At 58.2% G+C, this 18,948-nt stretch overlaps 1 protein-coding gene across 1 annotated transcript in view; it reads left to right on the top strand.

The window, feature by feature from the left end:
- The window catches only part of COL8A2 (collagen type VIII alpha 2 chain), a 36,534-nt gene that overhangs the window by 10,345 nt on the left and 7,241 nt on the right, over positions 1-18,948 (top strand). The window contains exon 2 of the mRNA XM_064172805.1: positions 15,245-15,418. Within this exon, the coding sequence (XP_064028875.1) occupies positions 15,262-15,418 (157 nt within the window). The 5' untranslated portion in view covers positions 15,245-15,261. The remainder of the gene's footprint in view (positions 1-15,244; positions 15,419-18,948) is intronic.

Genomic DNA, 18,948 nt, shown 5'->3' with positions numbered 1-18,948 from the left:
CCTGCCCAGGCGAGATGGGGGCCAAGGGGCTGGGAGCTGCCATCCCTCCTTGCCAGCTGCAGGGCCGGGGCTGTGCTGACTGGGCATCTTACGGGATTAGCCTGGGCTGGGAAAGCTGTTGGGACAGGCAGGCAGCGCCGGGCTGGTGGAATTCCCCGGCACACTCGTGTCCCTGGCAGCACGCTGACAATACCCTGATTGTTGCCACGCTGCTGGGCGCTGGAGCCAGTGCCAGGGGGGAGCCCATCTGTGGAGCAGACCCTTTGCCCCCCTGGATGGGGTTAGACCTTTATTCTCTCATCTCTAGCCACCCAAGCTCAGCAGCTCAGCAGGAGCTGTGGGTGTTTGTTCACTGTCTGCCCTGTACTTCCCCCCACAGCAGCTCTGACCACGAGTGGGGCCAACTGTTCCAGTAGAGTGCTTGTGAGCAGGGTGGGAAGTGGGCAGTAGTTGCAGCACTGGGGATCCCACAGCAGCTGCAGCTACCCAGAGTGGTTCTGCAGACCTCGAGCAGGATATGTCACACATGCAGGTTCCTGACAGATAGCAGCAGCCTCTGTGCTGGGGTCAGTAGAAGGAGTCCTATCGGCACCCCCCCACCTACTCCACAGCATCCCCAGCACATCGAGATCCACTCAGGTGGCCGCGCAGTCTTGTGCTGTGAAAGCCCAGCCCCCGGGGCCGTGGTACCAAGGCTTGTCCATCCCGACGGGCAGCCCGGGGCCGGGCGGGGCAGCAGAAGCATCCTTGGCCCGGTCGCCGTTGTCTCCTGCGGCGCGGGGATGCTGCTGGCTCCGTTTGTCTTGGCTCCGCCGGGCTTTTTCCTGCAGGCGAGCGGCTGGAGCTGGGCGGGAGCCAGGGGGGCTATAAATAAAAGCATCGGACACCTCTCGGGGTGGTGCTGAAAGCTCCCGAAATAGCCCCGCGCCCCGCCAAGGCGAGCCTGGATGGGATGGCCCCAGCAGCAGCCCCAGCTGGGGGTGGGAGCTGGGCTCCCCCCGCTCCCCAGCTCCCATCGCAGCCACCCTGGAACGTCCTGAGTCTCCCTCTCCAGCTCCTGCAGCAGTGGGATGTGTCCCTGCTCCTGCCTCCCGACGGGACGTGTCCCCTGGAGCTGGCTGTCCCCTGGGTGGAGGGATGCCCCAGGGGTGGGCAGTGGGCAGCAGCCATGTCTGAGTCTGCCAGCAGCACAGGCAAGTGGCATCATGAAAAACGGGGATCAGTGCTGGTGAGGAGCCTGTGCCACAGCCCTGCCAGGGGAGCAGAGCACCTCTGGGGCACGGTGCGTGCCGGGCACCACGCACAGAGGGCAAGACTCAGGCCAAATGGCCCCTTGGCCATCTCTGGTGGATGGAGAAGAGCTGGAAGGAGAGTGCCAGCTTCACAGCTTCACTTCCCGTGCCCGGCTGCCTGGCCACAGGCCATATTTTCACCGCAGCATTGGTCTGGCACCAGCTGGGATGGTCAGAGGCCGTGGGACACTGGCCCTGGGTGACATTTGCTTTCTCCTGGTGGAGAAAGCCCAGCTGACTGGGGTCATGGTCTGGCCTTGGCAGAGCTCAGTGGGGGTTGTGGGAGGGGGGCAGCTGTAACTTCTGGATAGAAGGACCTGGCAGTGGGTAGGAGCTGGCACCAGGAGGCAGGCACAAGGGGCAGAACCTATCTGGGGGGGGTCTCACTCTGGCTGCCCTAACTTTGGTGAGAGGATTTGGGGTGTCCCTGACCTTCCTACAGCCAGGTCTCTGACACCCCACACTGGGCAAGGATCAGGGGGCACTGCCTGCTACCACCCCCAACCCCACCAGTGCCTCCAAGATCCTTTCTTTGCTCTTTTCCTGCACAATAGCTCTGAGGTCAAAGGCTGAGGAGTTCCTTGGGTTTCTTTTCTCTTCTTGCTTGGTATTTCTGTTAGAATTGTCCTCCAGTAAACTGGAATGAATAGGTCATTTAATTTTCTCCCCATCTTTCACTGCCACATGTGAAGGCTCATAAATGGCAGATGAGTGTGGCAGAGCTGGCACCCGCAGCAGATGCCCAGTGCTCACCCGAGCTGGGGCTGCCACGTGCCGACCTCTTCCTAGAAGGCAGCAACCAACATGCCAGCACCTGCCCCATGTCAGATCTGCCCCCTGGCTCTGGTTCTGCTCCTCAGGTGTTGTTTTTCACCCCAGGTCATTTCTTCTCCCTAGGTCAGATCTGCTCCCTGCCTCTAGTTCTGCTCCCTAGGTCTCGTTTTTCACCCCAGGTCATTTCTTCTCCCTAGGTCAGATCTTCTCCATGGCTCTGGTTCTGCTCCCAAGGTCTTGTCTTTCACTCTAGGTCATTGATCAGATCTGCTCCATAGCTCTGGTTCTGCTCCCCAGGTCTTGTTTTTCACCTCAGGTCATTTCTGCTCCCTAGGTCAGATCTGCTTCCCAGGTCTGCCTCTTCTTGCCAGTTTGGTTCTGCTCCCCAGGTCAGTTCTCCTCTCTGATTCTGCTTCCCAGTGCAGAGGGACAAATGGGATTGGCACTGGGGGAGCAGGAATGGGTGCCAGTCCCACCCTGAGCATTATGGCAGCCTCCCAGTACCTGTGCCCCATGAAGAGGTGGGCTGTCCTCACTGGGCTCAGTGCTGTGTGGCCCTGGGCAGGATGAGTGCCTCTTTGGGCAGCAGGTCCTTAGTGGAGATAGAGGAAGGTTCCCACACAACACAGCCTAGAATAAAGCTCTGCCTGGAAAAGAGGATCTGGATGCTGCTCCAGCTTGGAGCCTAAACAAAAGGGTTTGTAACAAGTGTGTCCCCTGGCCCCTGCTCATCACCCAGCTTGGCTGGCCACAGTGGCCAGCACAGACCTCCCAGTCAACACTGAACTGGTCCCTGACTTTGCACCCTGGTGCTCACAGGACAGGGCATGACTCTGTGCCATCACCACTGCCAGTTCCATCCCATCCCCCAGCAAAACAAGCCCTAGGAGACTGCAGGGACACGGGGACACAGGCGTGACCCCGAGCACCGCTGGCTGCGTGTCTGAGGGCTGGCGCCTGGCAGAAAGAAGTCAGCAAACACTCGACGTGTCCCATGCTGGTTCCCACTGCTGCTTGGACTCCAGGCTCCCAGTTTTGCTTGGCAAAGGGTCAGTGGTAACAGCAATGCCCTGGGCAGATGCTCTGTGCCTTGTGGGGAGGCAGGGCCAGCTCTGGAACTGCAAGCCCTGGATCCTTCGAAGGTCACCAGCTCCTTGTTGCCATTCCCAACCAGCTTGCTCCTGGCACTGCCCTAGCTGCTCCTCGAGCTCTTTTTTGTTTTGCAGTCTGGGTCCAGATGTAGCTTTTCCCTTGGGATGGTCTGGGGCATGCAAAATCCATCCCATTTTCCTTTGGGCTGCCCTGGTGCAGTCCAGGTCTGGCTCTGCCAGGCAGCTCTGGTGGATGGTGCTGTGTCAGGAGAAGCAGCAGGAGATGAAGGAGATTTGTGTGTGCAGAGGTTCATCTAGGGGCAGGCCAGGGGGGTCTGGAACCCTTTAAAGCCAATTAAATGAGATACTCGATTGCACTGGCAATTAGGAGCCTGGTAGACTGTGGCTTTGACTAGTGGCACACTGGCATCACCTGGGGTCAAAAGCTCTTGGTTCATGACAAGCAGAGATGGGGCAGGTCGGAAGAGTGAAGCTGTGTGCCCCTCCTGGGGCATGGCATCCTGCTGGCTGAGACCCCTGAGGGGACAGGGGAGCAGAACTGCCCCAAGGACTCTCTGCTGCCCGTGCCCGCGGGCTGGGGGTGAACAGAGGCTTTGGCATAATCCCCAGGAAAGCAGGACCGCTGGAATTCCCTGTGAGGCTTTGGGCTGAGAGACAAAGGAAATGTGGAAGCTAAAAAAAAAAAAAAAAAAAAAAAAGCTAAAAAAAAGAAAAATTCCCAAATTGGAAAAGCCAAAGCAGCTGAATCAGCGATGTGGAAACATCCTGGGACAGTGCTGGGGACATTTGGGTTGGTTTCCCAAACAGAATTCTGGGAAGAGATCAGCTGGATTTTACACAACCGGCATCCATCCCAACAGAAAGGCACGTGCTGCCCCTGGGATCCGTACCCTGGGATCATCAGGAGGCTGGGATGGGCATCAGGAGCCCCGCAGTGCTCAGAGCCTGCGGCGCTGGCCCCAGCCGAAACAGGCAGCAGGGAGCGTAGGGGGAGAAGCTGAAACCCAAGCCGGCAGCGCGGGGCCAACGCGGTTTATGGTAGCGTCTTGTCAGAGTTTCCACTGAACACCTCGGGCTTGCTGGGCTCGGCTCGCACAAATTCAATTAAATTAACGAACAGAAACCAAAATGCTGCCTGAAAAAGCCTGCGCCGTCCCCTCGCCGCGCTGCGAACGCCTCCCAGCAGCTCCGGCGCTGCCCTGCCAGGAAAACTCCTGCGTGGTGCACGGCCCCCGGGGGCAGAAGGGGATGGGGAACGGTGTGGATGCGAACGGGATGGGGATGGGAAACGGATGGGGATGGGAACGATGGTGAAGGCAATGATAGGGTGCTCACAGCAGTGGGATGGGGAGGTTTGGGGCAGCAAAGGATGAGGATCCATCCTGCTGGAAGCCACTGCCAGCCAGAGAGGAGCTACCACTCATTTTCTTTACCCGGCTAACTGGAAGTGCAGGAAAACTGCATGCTTTAACCCCCTGGCAGGGAGCTTTAGCTCCCTGGCAGGGAGCTGCATGCCAAGGGCAGAGGGAGGTGAGGGTGCTCCAGGGGTGCAGCCCCTGTTTCTCCTCCCTGACATTCCACAGCTCACCTAGATGCTGCTACCCACCTCACTGCCCAGCAGTGGGATGCTCCTTGCTGGGAGGTGTGCCTGGGAGACCCTGGGAGGGGTCCTGGGCAGGAGTGGGAAACGTCAGAGAGGTAGCGACCACCTGGAGGTGATTTGCTGAGCAAAGTGGGGTGGAGTTCACTATACCTACCCTGCCCAGAGGGATGCCAGTGGGAAGAACTAGGAACCACCCTGCCCAGGAACCCTGTGCTACATCCCTGTGCCTGGAGAGCAGCACCTTGCCCTGGTGAGACCCCACAGCACAGGCAGGGAGCAGCCACCAAGGCGAGGGCAGGCAGGACAAGGCCACCACCCCGGCAGGTAACCCTATCCCCTCGCACCCCTGCGCCGGGGAGGGGCACAGCCCAGGCTGCCGCTCCTGAAATTTCTTTTAATGTAAACCTAGCTCTGAGGCAGCTTTTTCTCATTTTTAAACTATTTCATATCAATCCTTGGCCTGCCATTTGTTTTCTTTGAGTGCGGTGGGGAGCGTGGTCGGCATTGCTGAGGAGATCTCCTCAGGAATCTTGGCAGAGGCGGCTCCCTATCTTTGAAGAAAGGCAAATGCAAAACAGAAGGCAGATATTAGAGAAGCATAAACATGATTTCTTCCTTCCCCCCACCTCCCCCAACCCCAGAAGCAGCCCTGCAGCCAGCTCGGCGACACGGCGCCGGCAGGGACCCCGTGCCTGGAGCCCACCAGTGCCACAGCACCTGCCTGAGTTGACCCCCAGGGACCTCGGAGCACCTCCCCGGCACCTGCGGCCACATTGCTGTGCAGAAGCACAGGGCTAGTTCTGTTCCCCGGGGCTGTGACCACGATGGGAAGCGATGGCAGCCCCAGGAGACATCCCACCAGGAGGGGCTGCAGTGGATGGTGGAGGCTGGTGCAGCCATGGGTGCTCCCACTGGGGTTTTGTCTGTTGGGATCCAGGAACTGGGCTCTAGGCTCACCCCCTAGATGCTGAAACCCCAAGGAGATGCTGCTCTGAGGGTGAGGTTGGTTTGACCAGGCTGGTGTCACAAAGGGGTTATGTGAAGAGCATGCAGGAGCGAGGACAACTGCCAGAGTGTGGGCACCAGCCAGGGGCTGGCAGGGTCACCTGAAGGGGTTGCGAGAAGGGAATGAGATGAAAGGATCCAACAAAACGAGGGAGCTGGGATCTCAACCCCTGACATCAAATGACTGTTAGGATGACCTCTGCAAGACAGGTTCCCACCCGGGCAGCAGGGCTCACTGGTGGCAGTGGTTGCTGAGGTTGTGCTCTTTGGTGCTTCACACAGCAGAAGTTCTCTCACAAAGTTGCCACTTGTCTGGGCAGTTGGGAGGGCAGCAGAGAGTGGTGCCAGTGAGGAGCAGCGGTGCTCAGCCTGGGAAAACAACCGTGTGGGGCACACCAAGGTGGTAACACTGTGCCAGGGAATGAGCTGCCAATCAGTGCCCCCGGCTCTCCTGGTGGCATCAGGAGCTGGCACAGGAGATGCTGTCACCACGAGCTTCTGCTGCTCCAGATCCTGCTCCCACCGTGCTGCTAGGCCACCATGGCTGGAGCAAGTCCATCTGCAGGAGGGCAGGTGCTGCAGTGCTGCTGTTGAGGCTTCTCATTGCATTCAGAGTTGCTGTTTGGACTCTTAGAGGTGGCAGGAGGAAAGCTGGGCACTGGAGCTGATGAATGGAGGGACTGGGAGGGTGGCATTGAGGTCTGGAGTAGGAGAATCTCCTGGGCATGGTCACATGGACAGATCCTGCAGAGCAGCAGCTTGCTGCTTAAAACCTAATCCACCGAGGAATGAGGGTCCAGGGGGTCAAACCTGCCTTCTCCCCCTGTTTGATCTTGGCAGCTCGGGCATTTCTGGTGCCCCCCATCCCAAGTTTCATTCCTTAGGTGCTGAGGAAGTGGCTGAAAATGCTACTGGGCTTGCCCTGAGAGTCCTGATGAGACAGGAGGAGATGCCCAGCATAGGTCCTCCTAATTGAGCTCTGAAGCCACCACAGGTCTCCATGACACCATCACAGGCTCCCCATGGCTGTGACTGCCCTAGAGTTGCTATGGGCTCCCACTGCTTCCCTACTGCATCCCTCTTTGTGAGATTCCCTTCCCATGAGGCAGAGAGCAGGGGCTGGAGCAGACACAGTGTCCCTGTGTTCACTTAAGAGATGAAGCCACATCCCTGCTGTGATGTTGTGCAGGAGTAGTGGGCTCCAGCACCTCCAGGACCTCAGCTCTTAGCAGGGGTAGGGACACAGGAGGTCTCTGGGGCATCCCTGCCCCTCACATCCTATCAGCAGTCCCCCAGATGAGCTGCCTTGGCCACTCAGAGCACTCCTGGCCCAGACCACAGCTTGTTATAATTGAACTGGTGACTCCAACACAAGGCTGAGGGGTATTGATGCCTTCATCTGATGGCCACTTGCCCACAAGCTTCCCGGGATGGGACTTGCTCTTTGCCAGCCCCTCCAGGCTTAGCAGGTTTGTTTGCATCGCTGTTTCCAGGCAGGGCAAAGCAGTGTCTGACCCACAAACCCAGGCAAACAGCCTGTGCCCCCCCACCAGAGCTTGCATGTCCCTGCAGCCAGGCTGCTTTGGCTGACCAAGACCCTGAAGCTGCCTCAAAGCTCTTGCAGGTCTCTTGGGCTCACTGCCCATGGCCCTCCCCAGGGTTTCTGGGCTCCACATCCCACACCAGGATCTGGGTGAGAGACATTGTGCCCAGCTTGTGGCATGAGCCAGGGCTCATGTTGCAGTTCAGATCCCACCACTGCACCCACATAGACCCTGCCCAGACTCCAGAGAGGGGCTCCAGACCCTGCCCAGTGGCTGCCAGCACACCAAAAAGGGATATGACCCTCCAGCTCTGCCAGCCCCACTGCTGACCCCAGCCCCAGCTCTTGCTCTGCTTCGGCTTTTGTCTGTCAGGGTCAGCATCACTGCCGCCCCCCTGGGCAGGCCACCGTCCTGCTGGGAGAAGGAGGAGGAGGAGAGGGGAAGAAGAAGAAGGGAAGAAAAGAATGAATCCCCACAAAAATGTCTTCATAACAGGAAACGTCTCATAAAATACCTGTGGTTTGGCATGTGCGATCTGCCTGGTCAAACTATGCACCTGGCAGGCAACCCTGCTATTAATGCTCGGCACAGTCTGGTATTTCAGTGGAGATGAGGCTGGGGTGAGGGGGAAGGATGAGACCAGGGAGCTCGGGGTGCAGAAACCATTCACTGGGGCCAGGATGAGGGGGGAACAAGACCCTTGGGCCTCACTCGCTTCCGTGTGCGCCCAGGGGCACAGCCCAGCCGCGTGTCAGCGAGGGCATGCAGTGAGTGGGGCTGAGCCTCATGTGACAGACAGAAGCCCTCTGTTCCTGCAGCTTCTGGACAGGGTTTTCTACCCAGTCCCAGGTCCAAGCTGGTGCAGGCATGTCCAGAGATCAGGTCTTTGTCCAGGTCTCCACATGCCTGTATCAGGAACAGTGTGGTCAGTAGGAGAAATGAGGTTATTCTGCCCCTGTACTCAGCCACAGGCCACACCTTGAGTGCTGTGTCCAGTTCTGGGCCCCTCAGTTCAAGAGAGATGTTGAGGTACCAGAAGGTGTCCAAAGAAGGGCAACGAAGCTGGTCAGTGGCCTGGAGCACAGCCCTGTGAGGAGAGACTGAGGCAGATGGGGGTGTGCAGCCTGCAGCAGAGGAGGCTCAGGGCAGAGCTCATTGCTGTCTACAACTACCTGAAGGGAGGCTGTAGCCAGGTGGGGTTGGGCTCTGCTGCCAGGCAACCAGCAACAGAACAAGGGGACACAGCCTCAAGTTGTGTCAGGGCAGGTATAGGCTGATGTTAGGAGGAAGCTGTTGTCAGAGAGAGTGATTGGCATTGGAATGGGCTGCCCAGGGAGGTGGTGGAGTCGCCATCCTTGGAGGTGCTCCAGAAAAGCCTGGCTGGGGCACTTAGTGCCATGGTCTGTTTGATCAGCTAGGTTGGACTGGATGATCTTAATTGGAAAGGTTGGACTGGATGATCTTGGAGGTCTCTTCCAACCTGGTTGGTTCTGTGATTCTATGCCACAGTGCCACCATTCCCCAGGGATAGCTTCACCCCCTGGGCACGTCGGCAGTGATCAGCCAGGGCTCTGTGGTGCTCAGCACAGGAGTTTTGACAGCTGGAGGTGAGGGATTAAGCCCTGAGCTGTGACCTGCTGCAGGCTCCTGACACGCACGTGGAGGGTCATTAATCCCCTGAGCTGAGCCCTGACCTGGGGGCTGTGACATCAAGAGGTGGCACCAATCTTGTTGTCAGCACCACTACTGGGCCTGGGCAGTGAGCACCATGGCCAGCATGTGCCACAGCCATAGTGCACCACACGGGACTCTGTCGTGGCCCAAGTGCCAGCCTGACCCCAGTGCAGGATGCCACCTGGCCCATGCAATGGGGCAGTAAGGGGTGCCCACATGCTCCTCACGCTCAGCACACCACAGATGGCTCAGGAGTGCCAGGGGACAAGTCCAGCCAGGAGAACCACCCAAGCTGCTTTTGCAGCACCCGCAGAGCAGCTGTTTGACACCCAGCAGAGTGGCAGAGACCAGCATGGCACTGCCCCGTGTTGTGCACCCATCCCTGGGCTCCTTCCTCTGCAGGCCCCCCAAAGCCAGCTCCTCTCCTGCACCCAGCACTGCCATGGGTGCCATGAGCTTTGCATGTGCCAGCCGACCTGTGGCTACCAAGAGCTGCTTGCCCATGGCCTTTCCTTCAGCCCTTTACCCTCACCCGCCGCTGCAGTAGTTATTAACACAGCAGGAGCTAATTAACACGGAGCCCCCACCCCGGGCGTTCATTAGGGCTGTCACCCTGCCAGCAGCTGCGCAGAACAGCTGAGCACAGCCAGCACCTGCAGCCAGCCCGCGCTGAGGGCACCGCAAGGCGATGCACCGTGCCACGCCACGCAGTGCCACGCCACGCAGTGCCACGCCACGCAGCGCCGTGCCGTGCCCATCGCACCGGGTGCGGGGCGCGGGCGCTGCGGGGCTGGCCAGAGGCTGCCTGCAGATGGGCTGGGCTGTTTTCATTGCGTCAAGGAAAATGTTTTCTTGTTCTCTGGGCTGACGGACGGGCGGGCGAGGCTCGGGCCCGCGGCGCGTCCAGCAGCTCGGGGCTGGGATCGGGTGTCAAGGGCCAGCTTGTGCCAGAACTCTCCGGCGCTGCTCGGCCGAGCTGCTGCTGCTGCTGCTGCCTTTGCCTGCGGCAGCCCGGCCCAGGGTAACAACCGCGCTCGCTCTCCTTCTCAACAGCTCACTTTGCAGGGCTTTTGCTCGCTCTCCTTCTCAACAGATCACTTTGCAGGGCTTTTGCTCGCTCTCCTTCTCAACAGATCACTTCGCAGGGCTTTTGCTCGCTCTCCTTCTCAACAGATCACTTCGCAGGGTTTTTGCTCGCTCTCCTTCTCAACAGATCACTTTGCAGGGTTTTTGCTTGCTCTCCTTCTCAACAGATCACTTTGCAGGGCTTTTGCTCGCTCTCCTTCTCAACAGATCACTTTGCAGGGCTTTTGCTCGCTCTCCTTCTCAACAGATCACTTCGCAGGGTTTTTGCTCGCTCTCCTTCTCAACAGATCACTTTGCAGGGTTTTTGCTCGCTCTCCTTCTCAACAGATCACTTTGCAGGGTTTTTGCTCGCTCTCCTTCTCAACAGATCACTTTGCAGGGTTTTTGCTCGCTCTCCTCAACAGCTCACTTTGCAGGGCTTTTGCTCGCTCTCCTTCTCAACAGATCACTTTGCAGGGTTTTTGCTTGCTCTCCTTCTCAACAGCTCACTTTGCAGGGCTTTTGCTCGCTCTCCTTCTCAACAGATCACTTCGCAGGGTTTTTGCTCGCTCTCCTTCTCAACAGATCACTTTGCAGGGTTTTTGCTCGCTCTCCTTCTCAACAGATCACTTTGCAGGGTTTTTGCTTGCTCTCCTTCTCAACAGCTCACTTTGCAGGGCTTTTGCTCGCTCTCCTTCTCAACAGATCACTTTGCAGGGCTTTTGCTCGCTCTCCTTCTCAACAGCTCACTTTGCAGGGCTTTTGCTCGCTCTCCTTCTCAACAGATCACTTCGCAGGGCTTTTCGACTCACTTTATGATCACTATTATTATTTTTAAGGCATGTGTAGCACAAACCTCAATCATCTACCTCCCGCTGGAGCCAGTCCAGCCCCGTGTTGGGCTTGGAAAAGCTCCCTGCTTTATTTTTTTACTGCAAATGACCCGAGAGGATGGAGCAGCTCGATGGGACACGGCGGTGTCCAAACCCACCCTGCTCCGGCCCACCCACGTGTGCCGCCCGCTCTCTTGCTGCCTGCTTGCTCTCCCTTTGCGGTGTCCACCTGAGTCAGGCGAGCATGCGAGGAGCTCACCGCTGCTCACCACAGCCCAGGGGCAGCTTCTGCTGCGGCTTGCAGAGCTGGTCCCCAGTTCCCACCGCGGCACAGGGATGGGGATGGCTCCACAGCGGTGAGCTTGAGCTGAAATGCATCAGATGCCCCATCCCGCCTCATCCCTGTGCCCCAGCAAACACCGGGGGGGGGGGGAGGAGGTTGGCAAGGCGCCAGGTTTGGTGTGGGGGCAGAGCCGGGGCGGGGGCCGGCGAGCGGCACGCTGAGCCCCGCGCTGGCGGAGCTTTTACTGCCGGGTTTAAGCGAGTTCTCCGTTTTACTGACCTTCAGCCACCAGCGCAGATCCCCTACGGATCGCAGCTATTGACTCAGAAAAGCATTAGCTTTGAAGGGAGCAGGCGCGGGGCCTGCCTGCCAGCCCCATCATTAATACATACAGGACAGAGGCCAGAAATCAGCTGCAGCTGGGCGAACAAGCCGCCGGTGGTGCTCACGGAAAGGTCGCCCGGTCCGCGGGCAGGGCTGTGCCCAGAAGGGTTGCCATGGATGCCTTGGGACAGGAGGACGGTGTGGGGCAGCAGCAACCCCGTTCTGCTGGGAACGGTGGGGTGCTGCCTGCAGGGAGCTCGCTGGGAGCTCACCAGTCCAACCAGCACAAGCCATAGGCTGTTTCTGGAGCGGTGGAGGCAGCACAGGCTCTGGCTGCCCGAGAGCCCTCACACTCTTTGGAGAACAAGGTGACATTTCTTGTCTCCTTTCTCATGCTTTAAGTGTGAGATTTTTCCCCCCCTTCCCGGAGCTTTCATGGCGTGCCAGGGGTTTTTAACACGTCTGCTCACCGACTGCCAGGGGAGCAGACACTTGCTCAGCCTGCGTGCCGGCAGCCCGCTCTGAAGCTGTGCCAAGGGTCTCGGTGCCACGCCACTGCCGCACCGGCTGCAGCTGCACTGAGCTCCCACTCCCCCTCCAGAGCCGAGCAGTGCGGTGCTGCCAAGTCCTGTCCTGGCTCCAGCATCTCGGGGACCCCTCAAGTGCTCCCCTGTATGAACCCTCCTGGCCCAGCTGCTCCTGCTGGGCTTGGCTTTTCCAAAGGGAGCGGCTGTGGTCGAACTCCCCAACTGTGCCAGAGGGACTGGTGCTGCACCTCAAGGATGGCAGCCTGGCAGGCCATGGTGCCCAGCCTGGTGTTGCTCTTCAGTCAGCCATGGGCTACAGAGTGAGGTGAGCCTGGTCACGCAGCGCCAGGGCCAGGAGGGGCTATGCTTGGGAGCATCTTCCCTTCGTGCCCCTAAGCATCTCCTCTGCATCCCCCCCGACATCTTCCCTGCTCTAGATGGGAAAAAGGTGAGTCCTTGTTGGATTTCTGCTGGCCATGCTGGAGGAGTCCTGATCCCACGGGACAACGAGCCGGTGACACTGCTGCAGAGGCAGGAGCCCTGTGCCACAGCATGAACCAGCCAATGTCTGCAACCTGCCCTGGGAGAGGAGAACACTGCAGGGCTGCTCCTTGTGATTAATTATCATTTCATAATGCAGGAGATTTCAGGCATGAAAGAGCCTCTTCACAGACACGTCGTGCACACTTTATCCATCATATGAGGCTCCAGATGTTTCCATTTTATGCTCTTATTAAATCACCGCCTGGAGAGCCAGGGTAACATGAGGCCTCCTGCCCTGCTGCTGGGCACTGCTGCAGGGGACAGAGAAGCACCAGAGATCCCTTTTCCTTCAGAGACAGAGACATGTACTTGGGGGTGTCAGGGCAGACCCTGTTGCTGCCCCCCAGCATCTTGGGAGAGCGAGGGCAGGTGGAACAACCTGTCTGGACCAAGGGCCAGGAGCTGAGCCTGCATCTGGAGATGCCAAGTTACAACTGGTTACGTCAGCACAGAGCAAAGAGAGTCCATTCCTTATCCATGGCCAGAGCCAAAGCAGCTGGATCACCTCGTCCTGCCTCTCCTTTCCCTCTGGCTCCAGCCTCCCTCCAGTCCTGTCTCTCTCCAAGGGCTGGGGTCTCACAGGAGGACAGGAGCACATTTGTAAATGCCCCGCAGCACCCCACAAGGAGGGACTGAGCCACTCCAGGGTGCTGCTCTTGTGGTGTGGGCTTGGCAGAGCCATGAGCAGCTCCCCACAGAAACAGCCCAGCCAGGGAGGGGCAGGGGGTGACTAAAGCCCAGGTGGGAGAGGAGAGAGGTGGGAAGGGAGTGAGTTACAGACAGAGGCCCAGGGGTCATCCCAGGTAAGGAAAACAAATAAATAGCTGATTCAGGGGTTTGTTCTCCTCTTTTATTTAGCAGAATCTGTATTTTCACAGCTGCAATCCCTTAACATGGGATTCTTTTTCCCTTAAACAAATCCTTGTAAAATAATGCTTCATGAAAATAAGCCTTCCTCTGCTCGACCCTGCAGACAGAAAAACAATGAGGCCGCAGAGGCCCTCTCCTCACCGCCAGGGAGGCTGGTGGTGGCTGTCACGCGTGTCCCTGGCTGTCCCACCCCAGCTGGAGCCCAGCCCTGGCCTCCCTGGTGGGTGCCACGGTGAGTTTGGCACAGCACCAGTCCCACTGGCTCCAGTGGGATGTGGGTAGAGCTGAGCTCCTCTCCCACCAGCATCTGCTGTGGCCACCTGCATCCTCCCGCGCTGCTGGCCCTGTTGTACTACCGGTGGCAGAGCTGGCCCTGTCCCCTCCAGCCCTGAGCACAGCATGGGCAGCACAAGGGGCCCATCTCTGTGGGCATTTCCCGGGCACATCAGAGGTCCATGGAGGCATCCTACAACCTGCTGAGCACTTGCACCATCAAGAAGAATCGCAGGCCAAGCCTCCTCTCTCCCTTTATTTGATTTCCTTTAGTTTTGGTTTAATTTGTTGGGGTTTAGGGTGGGTTTGGTTTCTTTTGGGGGGTGAGGGGAAGGCAGGTGGGGGTGGGGGAGTGCTGCTTTTTTCTCTAGGTTGCAGCATTATTTAGTTCTTTCTTTTTCTTCAGTGCTGCTTCAGCAAAAGCGATTCAGGAAATTCCGACCAAATCCCAGCACTCAGCAGCCCTGCCCCTGCTCGGGGAAAGCTGGGGGGTTGGGGGGGGAAGGGGGCTCAATGCTCGTTAATAACCCCCCACGGGTCAATTATTGTGAGAGGAGGAAAATCAGCAAAGCTCTTTGCCATCACGTGTTGCTTAAGCTTCCGAAAAGAAACGTTCTGTGTGAATCAATCTGCGTGGAGCTGGCGCAGAGCAAGCTGCTGGAGGAGAGGTTTATTTATAGACAGCATTTCTTTTAAATAAACAGACACTTAAGGCAGAAGCTGCTGCTCCCAAGCCCTCCCCCCACCCAGCTCCCCCCCTCCCCGGGCTTTCCTGGCCAAGGGCTCCCATCCTTCACCTTCTAAGTGAGCTCCCACTGCTGCCCGCACAGGGACGCAGCTGAGCTGCAGACAAGGCAAGTCTTAGGCTTCGCCATCGTAGTTTTGGTGCAGCACCCATTTAGGAGATGCAGCAGGCACCCAGCTGCTCCCTGTGCAGGCAGAGGTCAGCAGTAACAGCCTGAGCTGCCCCTAAGTGCCATGACCAGAGTGGGCACAGCTTTGGTTAGAGGAGATCTAACCTGATCTAGGGTAGGGTGTCCCTGCCCATGGCAAGGGGGTTGGAACTAGATGATTCTTGTGGTTCCTTCCAACCCTGACTGATTCAATGATGCTATGAGACCCTGCCTGCCTAAGAGTTGTGCCAGCACTGCTGGGCTCAGCAGCTGTGGCTTTCATCCTTCTTTTTACCACCCTCCCTCTCCTTACGTGCATTAGAAATATGCAAGGGCAGCCTGATGTGGGCATAACTCTAGACAAACAGGTGCCAGGACAGCCTCTGAAAGGCTCTGCTGGGTGCCCATCCTTAGTTATTGTTCACAAACCATGCACTCATTGTGCATCTTCCAGCCAGCGCCTGCTGGGAAGGGGAACATGTCCAGGGCACCTCTGGAGTGGAAAAAGGCAAGCTCGCAGCAGCCCCATTCCCACTGGGATCCTTCCCAGGTTCCCAGCTGATCCTCACAGCATGGAAGATGTGGATGGGGGTCACAGGTGCCCACTCTCACTGCCACTTTGTCCACAGGAGCAGTGGGGAGCAGGATGCTGCTGGACGCTGTGGTGCTGCTGGTGATGGTGCTTGGCCTTCGCTCGGCGGCGGGAGGCGGCGCGGCAGGTTACGCCCAAGTGAAGTACATGCAGCCCATGGTGAAGGGACCCTTGGGACCTCCCTTCCGTGAAGGCAAAGGCCAGTACCTGGGTAAGAGTCATGATGGATGGGGTGAAGAGGGACACACATGGGACTGAGACTGCTGGGACCTGCCAGCACGGTGGGAAGGGAGTGCAGCGTCCTGGGGAAGGTGTCACAGCACCCCGCAGCCATCAGTCCTTTAATCATGGAGCTGCTGCTCCCAGGGAGCATCCTGCCGTGGCCAAGGGTGCTGATGTCCAAAGTGCCTTTGGTCAAGCATGGAGGGGCTGTTCAGGTCATCTTAACCCAGCACAGCAACAGACACAGAGAGAGACTCAGTGGAGAGGCAAAGACCTTTGCTTGGGCTGAGTGGGTGCTCAGTCTGGGAGCTGGTGCACAAAGCGGGCCCAGGAGCCCTTTGCTTTCCTCCTCCTCCCTTCCTGCCTATCTGCTGGTACCTTTGAGGCTCAGCCCCAGCACTCGCTGTCCCTCCCTCTTGCTGCCGTTAAACCTGAGCCGTCCCTGCGAGGCTTTTTCCACTCCTCCACCTATTCCGGTTTCGCCGTCTGCATTTTGCACCAGCTGGGAAAGAAAAGAGGGCCAGGGCCGGAGCTGAGACCAGCCTAGGCAGGGGAGAGCAGGGGAGAGCCATTTCCTCCCTCGGAGAGCAGCGACCAGAAACTCCACACGTGTGAAATCACTTCCCACCAAGTCTGGCAGGTCTTGGCTCATCAGGGCATCCCCGAGGTGCACATGATGCTCGTTAAGGCATTTTCGGCTCAGGAGGCGATGGAAGGGAGGGTCTGAGTCCTGCCCTTGATACCAAACACTGAGTCCCCAGAGCTCTTCCCTGAATACTGAAGGGTGGGGCAGTGTTGGGGGTTCAGGTGCCCGAACCCACTGCATTGGTGCCTGGTTCCTGGGAAGTGCTGCTGGAGCCCTCCCCGTGGGATCGCACAGACCCGGACCCTCCTGGGAGCTGAAGCCTTGGCTTTGGGAGGAGGAACTGGAGAGGGCTGGGCTGCCGTGGCTGGTTTACTGCTGGGCTGGACAGCTTATCAGGACTTCAGCCTAGCACATGTGTCAGAAAACACAGCAAAACCTGGAGCCACAGCGTGCATCGAGCCCCCCCCTTTTTCCCTGCCCCCTTCCCAGCTGTTGTAAAGCTGCTCCCTGAACCCCAGCCAGAGACAAAACCTTCCAGCGTAGCACAGGAACGTTTCAGCTGCTGGTGGGACTGGATTCAAATATCTCCCTGCTGCTTTTCCTTCTTCCCCCCCTTTCTTCCTACGCAGCTTGTGCTGCCTCTAAGCAGTGTAGCGGAGAGAGGAGCGTGCCAAGCTGTTTCAGCAAGGTGCAGTTTGGGTGTGAGCTTTGCCAGGTTACACAGGGCATGGGGTTGAGGAGACCCTGAGATAGGGGCAGAGCATGGAGATTTGCTGGGCACGAGTCTCCTAAAAGCCCTGGAAGAGATAATGGGCAGAGGGATGCGGGCAGGGGGGCAGCTGCAGCCTGAGCCACCAGCTGCGGGGCTGCACAGAGGCAGCTGCAGAAGCCAGTGCCTCCTGGATCCCACCGAGGTCCTATCTCTGCTTAACCTCTACTTTGGCAAGGAAAATCCCTGCTGGCCTCCTGCCCTGCTCGGGGAGCTCAGCTGACTTGCCGCGACGGCGCAGGGCCGTGCCGTGCCCCTGTGGGTTACCCCTGAGCTGGTAGGGAACTGTGCTGGGCCCCCACGGGCTGCTCCAGCCTGGTCCCAGGGCTGGGACCCCCACCTACAGGGCCAAGCCAGGTGCTGGGCTGAGGGTACCACCTACTGAGAGACCGGGCTGGTTTCCTGAGGGTGCCAGGCACCTTTTCTGACCCTAAAATACACTTCTTAGGAGCACGGAGGGTCTTCTGGGCAGCAAATGCTGCTGAAGGCTGAAAGCATTGAAGCAGCAATTTGCACAGTTGGGTTTATTTCGGCTGGGTTAAACTCAGGACCGTGCAGCTTGCAGCAGGTAAAAGCACCGCTGGGTGCTGGCCAGGCATCAGGGAGGCCAGTGAGCCCCCATGCACCTGGGCACCCAGTGAGCAGTGCAGTTCACCTCCAATGACAGCACAGAGGGTTCAGCCCAGGGCAGTAGCCTGAGCTGCTGGAGTAAAGGAGCATTTTTCGCCTCTCTGTGCCTGGGCAAGGCCCATCCTCTGCCTGCAGGTCAGGTGCTGGGCAGCATCTGGGGTGCAGTGGCCCAGAAATCCTGCTGCTTTTGGAAAGACTCAGTCCTGTGCTCCTCGTGGGGCTGCTGCTTGCTGCATGTAGTTAAGAAGCCTCTAGTCCCTTAGCTCCTGCTAATGGGGAAACTTTGTCCCTTCCACGGTTCTTCTCATCTCACTGCCATCCCCTTGCATGGCAGCTCCATCTGTGAGGGCTGTGGCTGGGTCCTGCTCTGAGCCCTTCCTGCTGCTGTGGAAGACAGGATGAGATGCAGCAGCAGTGGTCCCATGCAGTGTCCCTGGGAGCCTGTGAAACTCCTTCTCACGAGACAAGGCTTGGCAGCAGCGCTGGAAGGAGCTGGGCTGGGTCCTGCCATGGAGCAGCCAACGTCTCCTTCCTGCAGTGTCATCCGGCCGCGCTGGCCAGACCCGCTGCTGGCTGCTCCTGGCTGGGAACCACTTCCCATCCTGATGGATTATTCCTTTGTGGGCCAGTCTGTGTTGCTGGCTCCCTCCTCTAGGCATGCTGGGGTCCTTACTGGGATGAGCACAGTTCCAGCATGACTGCAGGGTCCACCTGGCCGCGTCCATCCTCCTCAGGAGGTGAGAAGCTCCGTGGTGGCCAGGCAAGAGACTGCAGGGACCTCGCCTGCTCCTTCCCGTTCCTGCTGCCCCAGCTGGCTCCTTGCATTAGCATTCACGGCAGCTTTGTTCATGCTTCGAGGGGAACTCAGAACCCCATGCTGCTGCTGTGAAACGCAGAGCTCCGAGACATGCGGCTGTGGTCAGACATGGGCTTTTGAAATCGGACACCGCTGGGGCTGCCATGTCCCAGTTTCTCTCCCCTAGCGTCCCCGGTTTGGTTTTCCCGTCTGCTTTTCTGGCCGCCTGCAAGTTGGCAGCTCCTGCCTGGCGCTTCTCCTCCTGCCTTGTGTGAGAGCCTGTGTGTGCTCTTCCCTTCCTCCCTGGGCTCAGCTGTAGATCCTTGTTCTGATTCCATGCAAAATGACCTAGAAAACTCAATTCTTTTCAAACCGTTGCAAGAGAGAAAAAAAGAAGGGGGGGAACAACACATTGAAATGATTTTATGGAGAAAAATGGTTTTATTTTCCAGAATTGAAACCCCAGAAATCTGCTTTTAGTGCAACGCAGCACATCTCCCTCACTGCCTTTCCCACAACGCCCTTTTCTGGGCTGAGGAGCAGGAGGGTTGCAGAAATGCAGTGGCAGTGTCCTGACAGACAACTATTTCCTTAAGCGAGGCAGCCAAGTGACCTCTGCTGGAGCGGAGGATGTGTGGGCCAGGATGGGAGAGACAGATAAGCTCTCAAAATGTTTCCATTACCAAAGGAAAAACAAACAGGTCCTGGGCTTGGAAATGGCCAGAGCTAAATTGCTGT

This window comes from Pogoniulus pusillus, chromosome 37 (genome assembly GCF_015220805.1).
Source record: "Pogoniulus pusillus isolate bPogPus1 chromosome 37, bPogPus1.pri, whole genome shotgun sequence".
Taxonomy (NCBI): Eukaryota; Metazoa; Chordata; class Aves; order Piciformes; family Lybiidae; genus Pogoniulus; species Pogoniulus pusillus.
The sequence above is the reverse complement of the archived record's forward strand: the minus strand, read 5'-3'. Positions and strand labels throughout refer to the sequence as shown.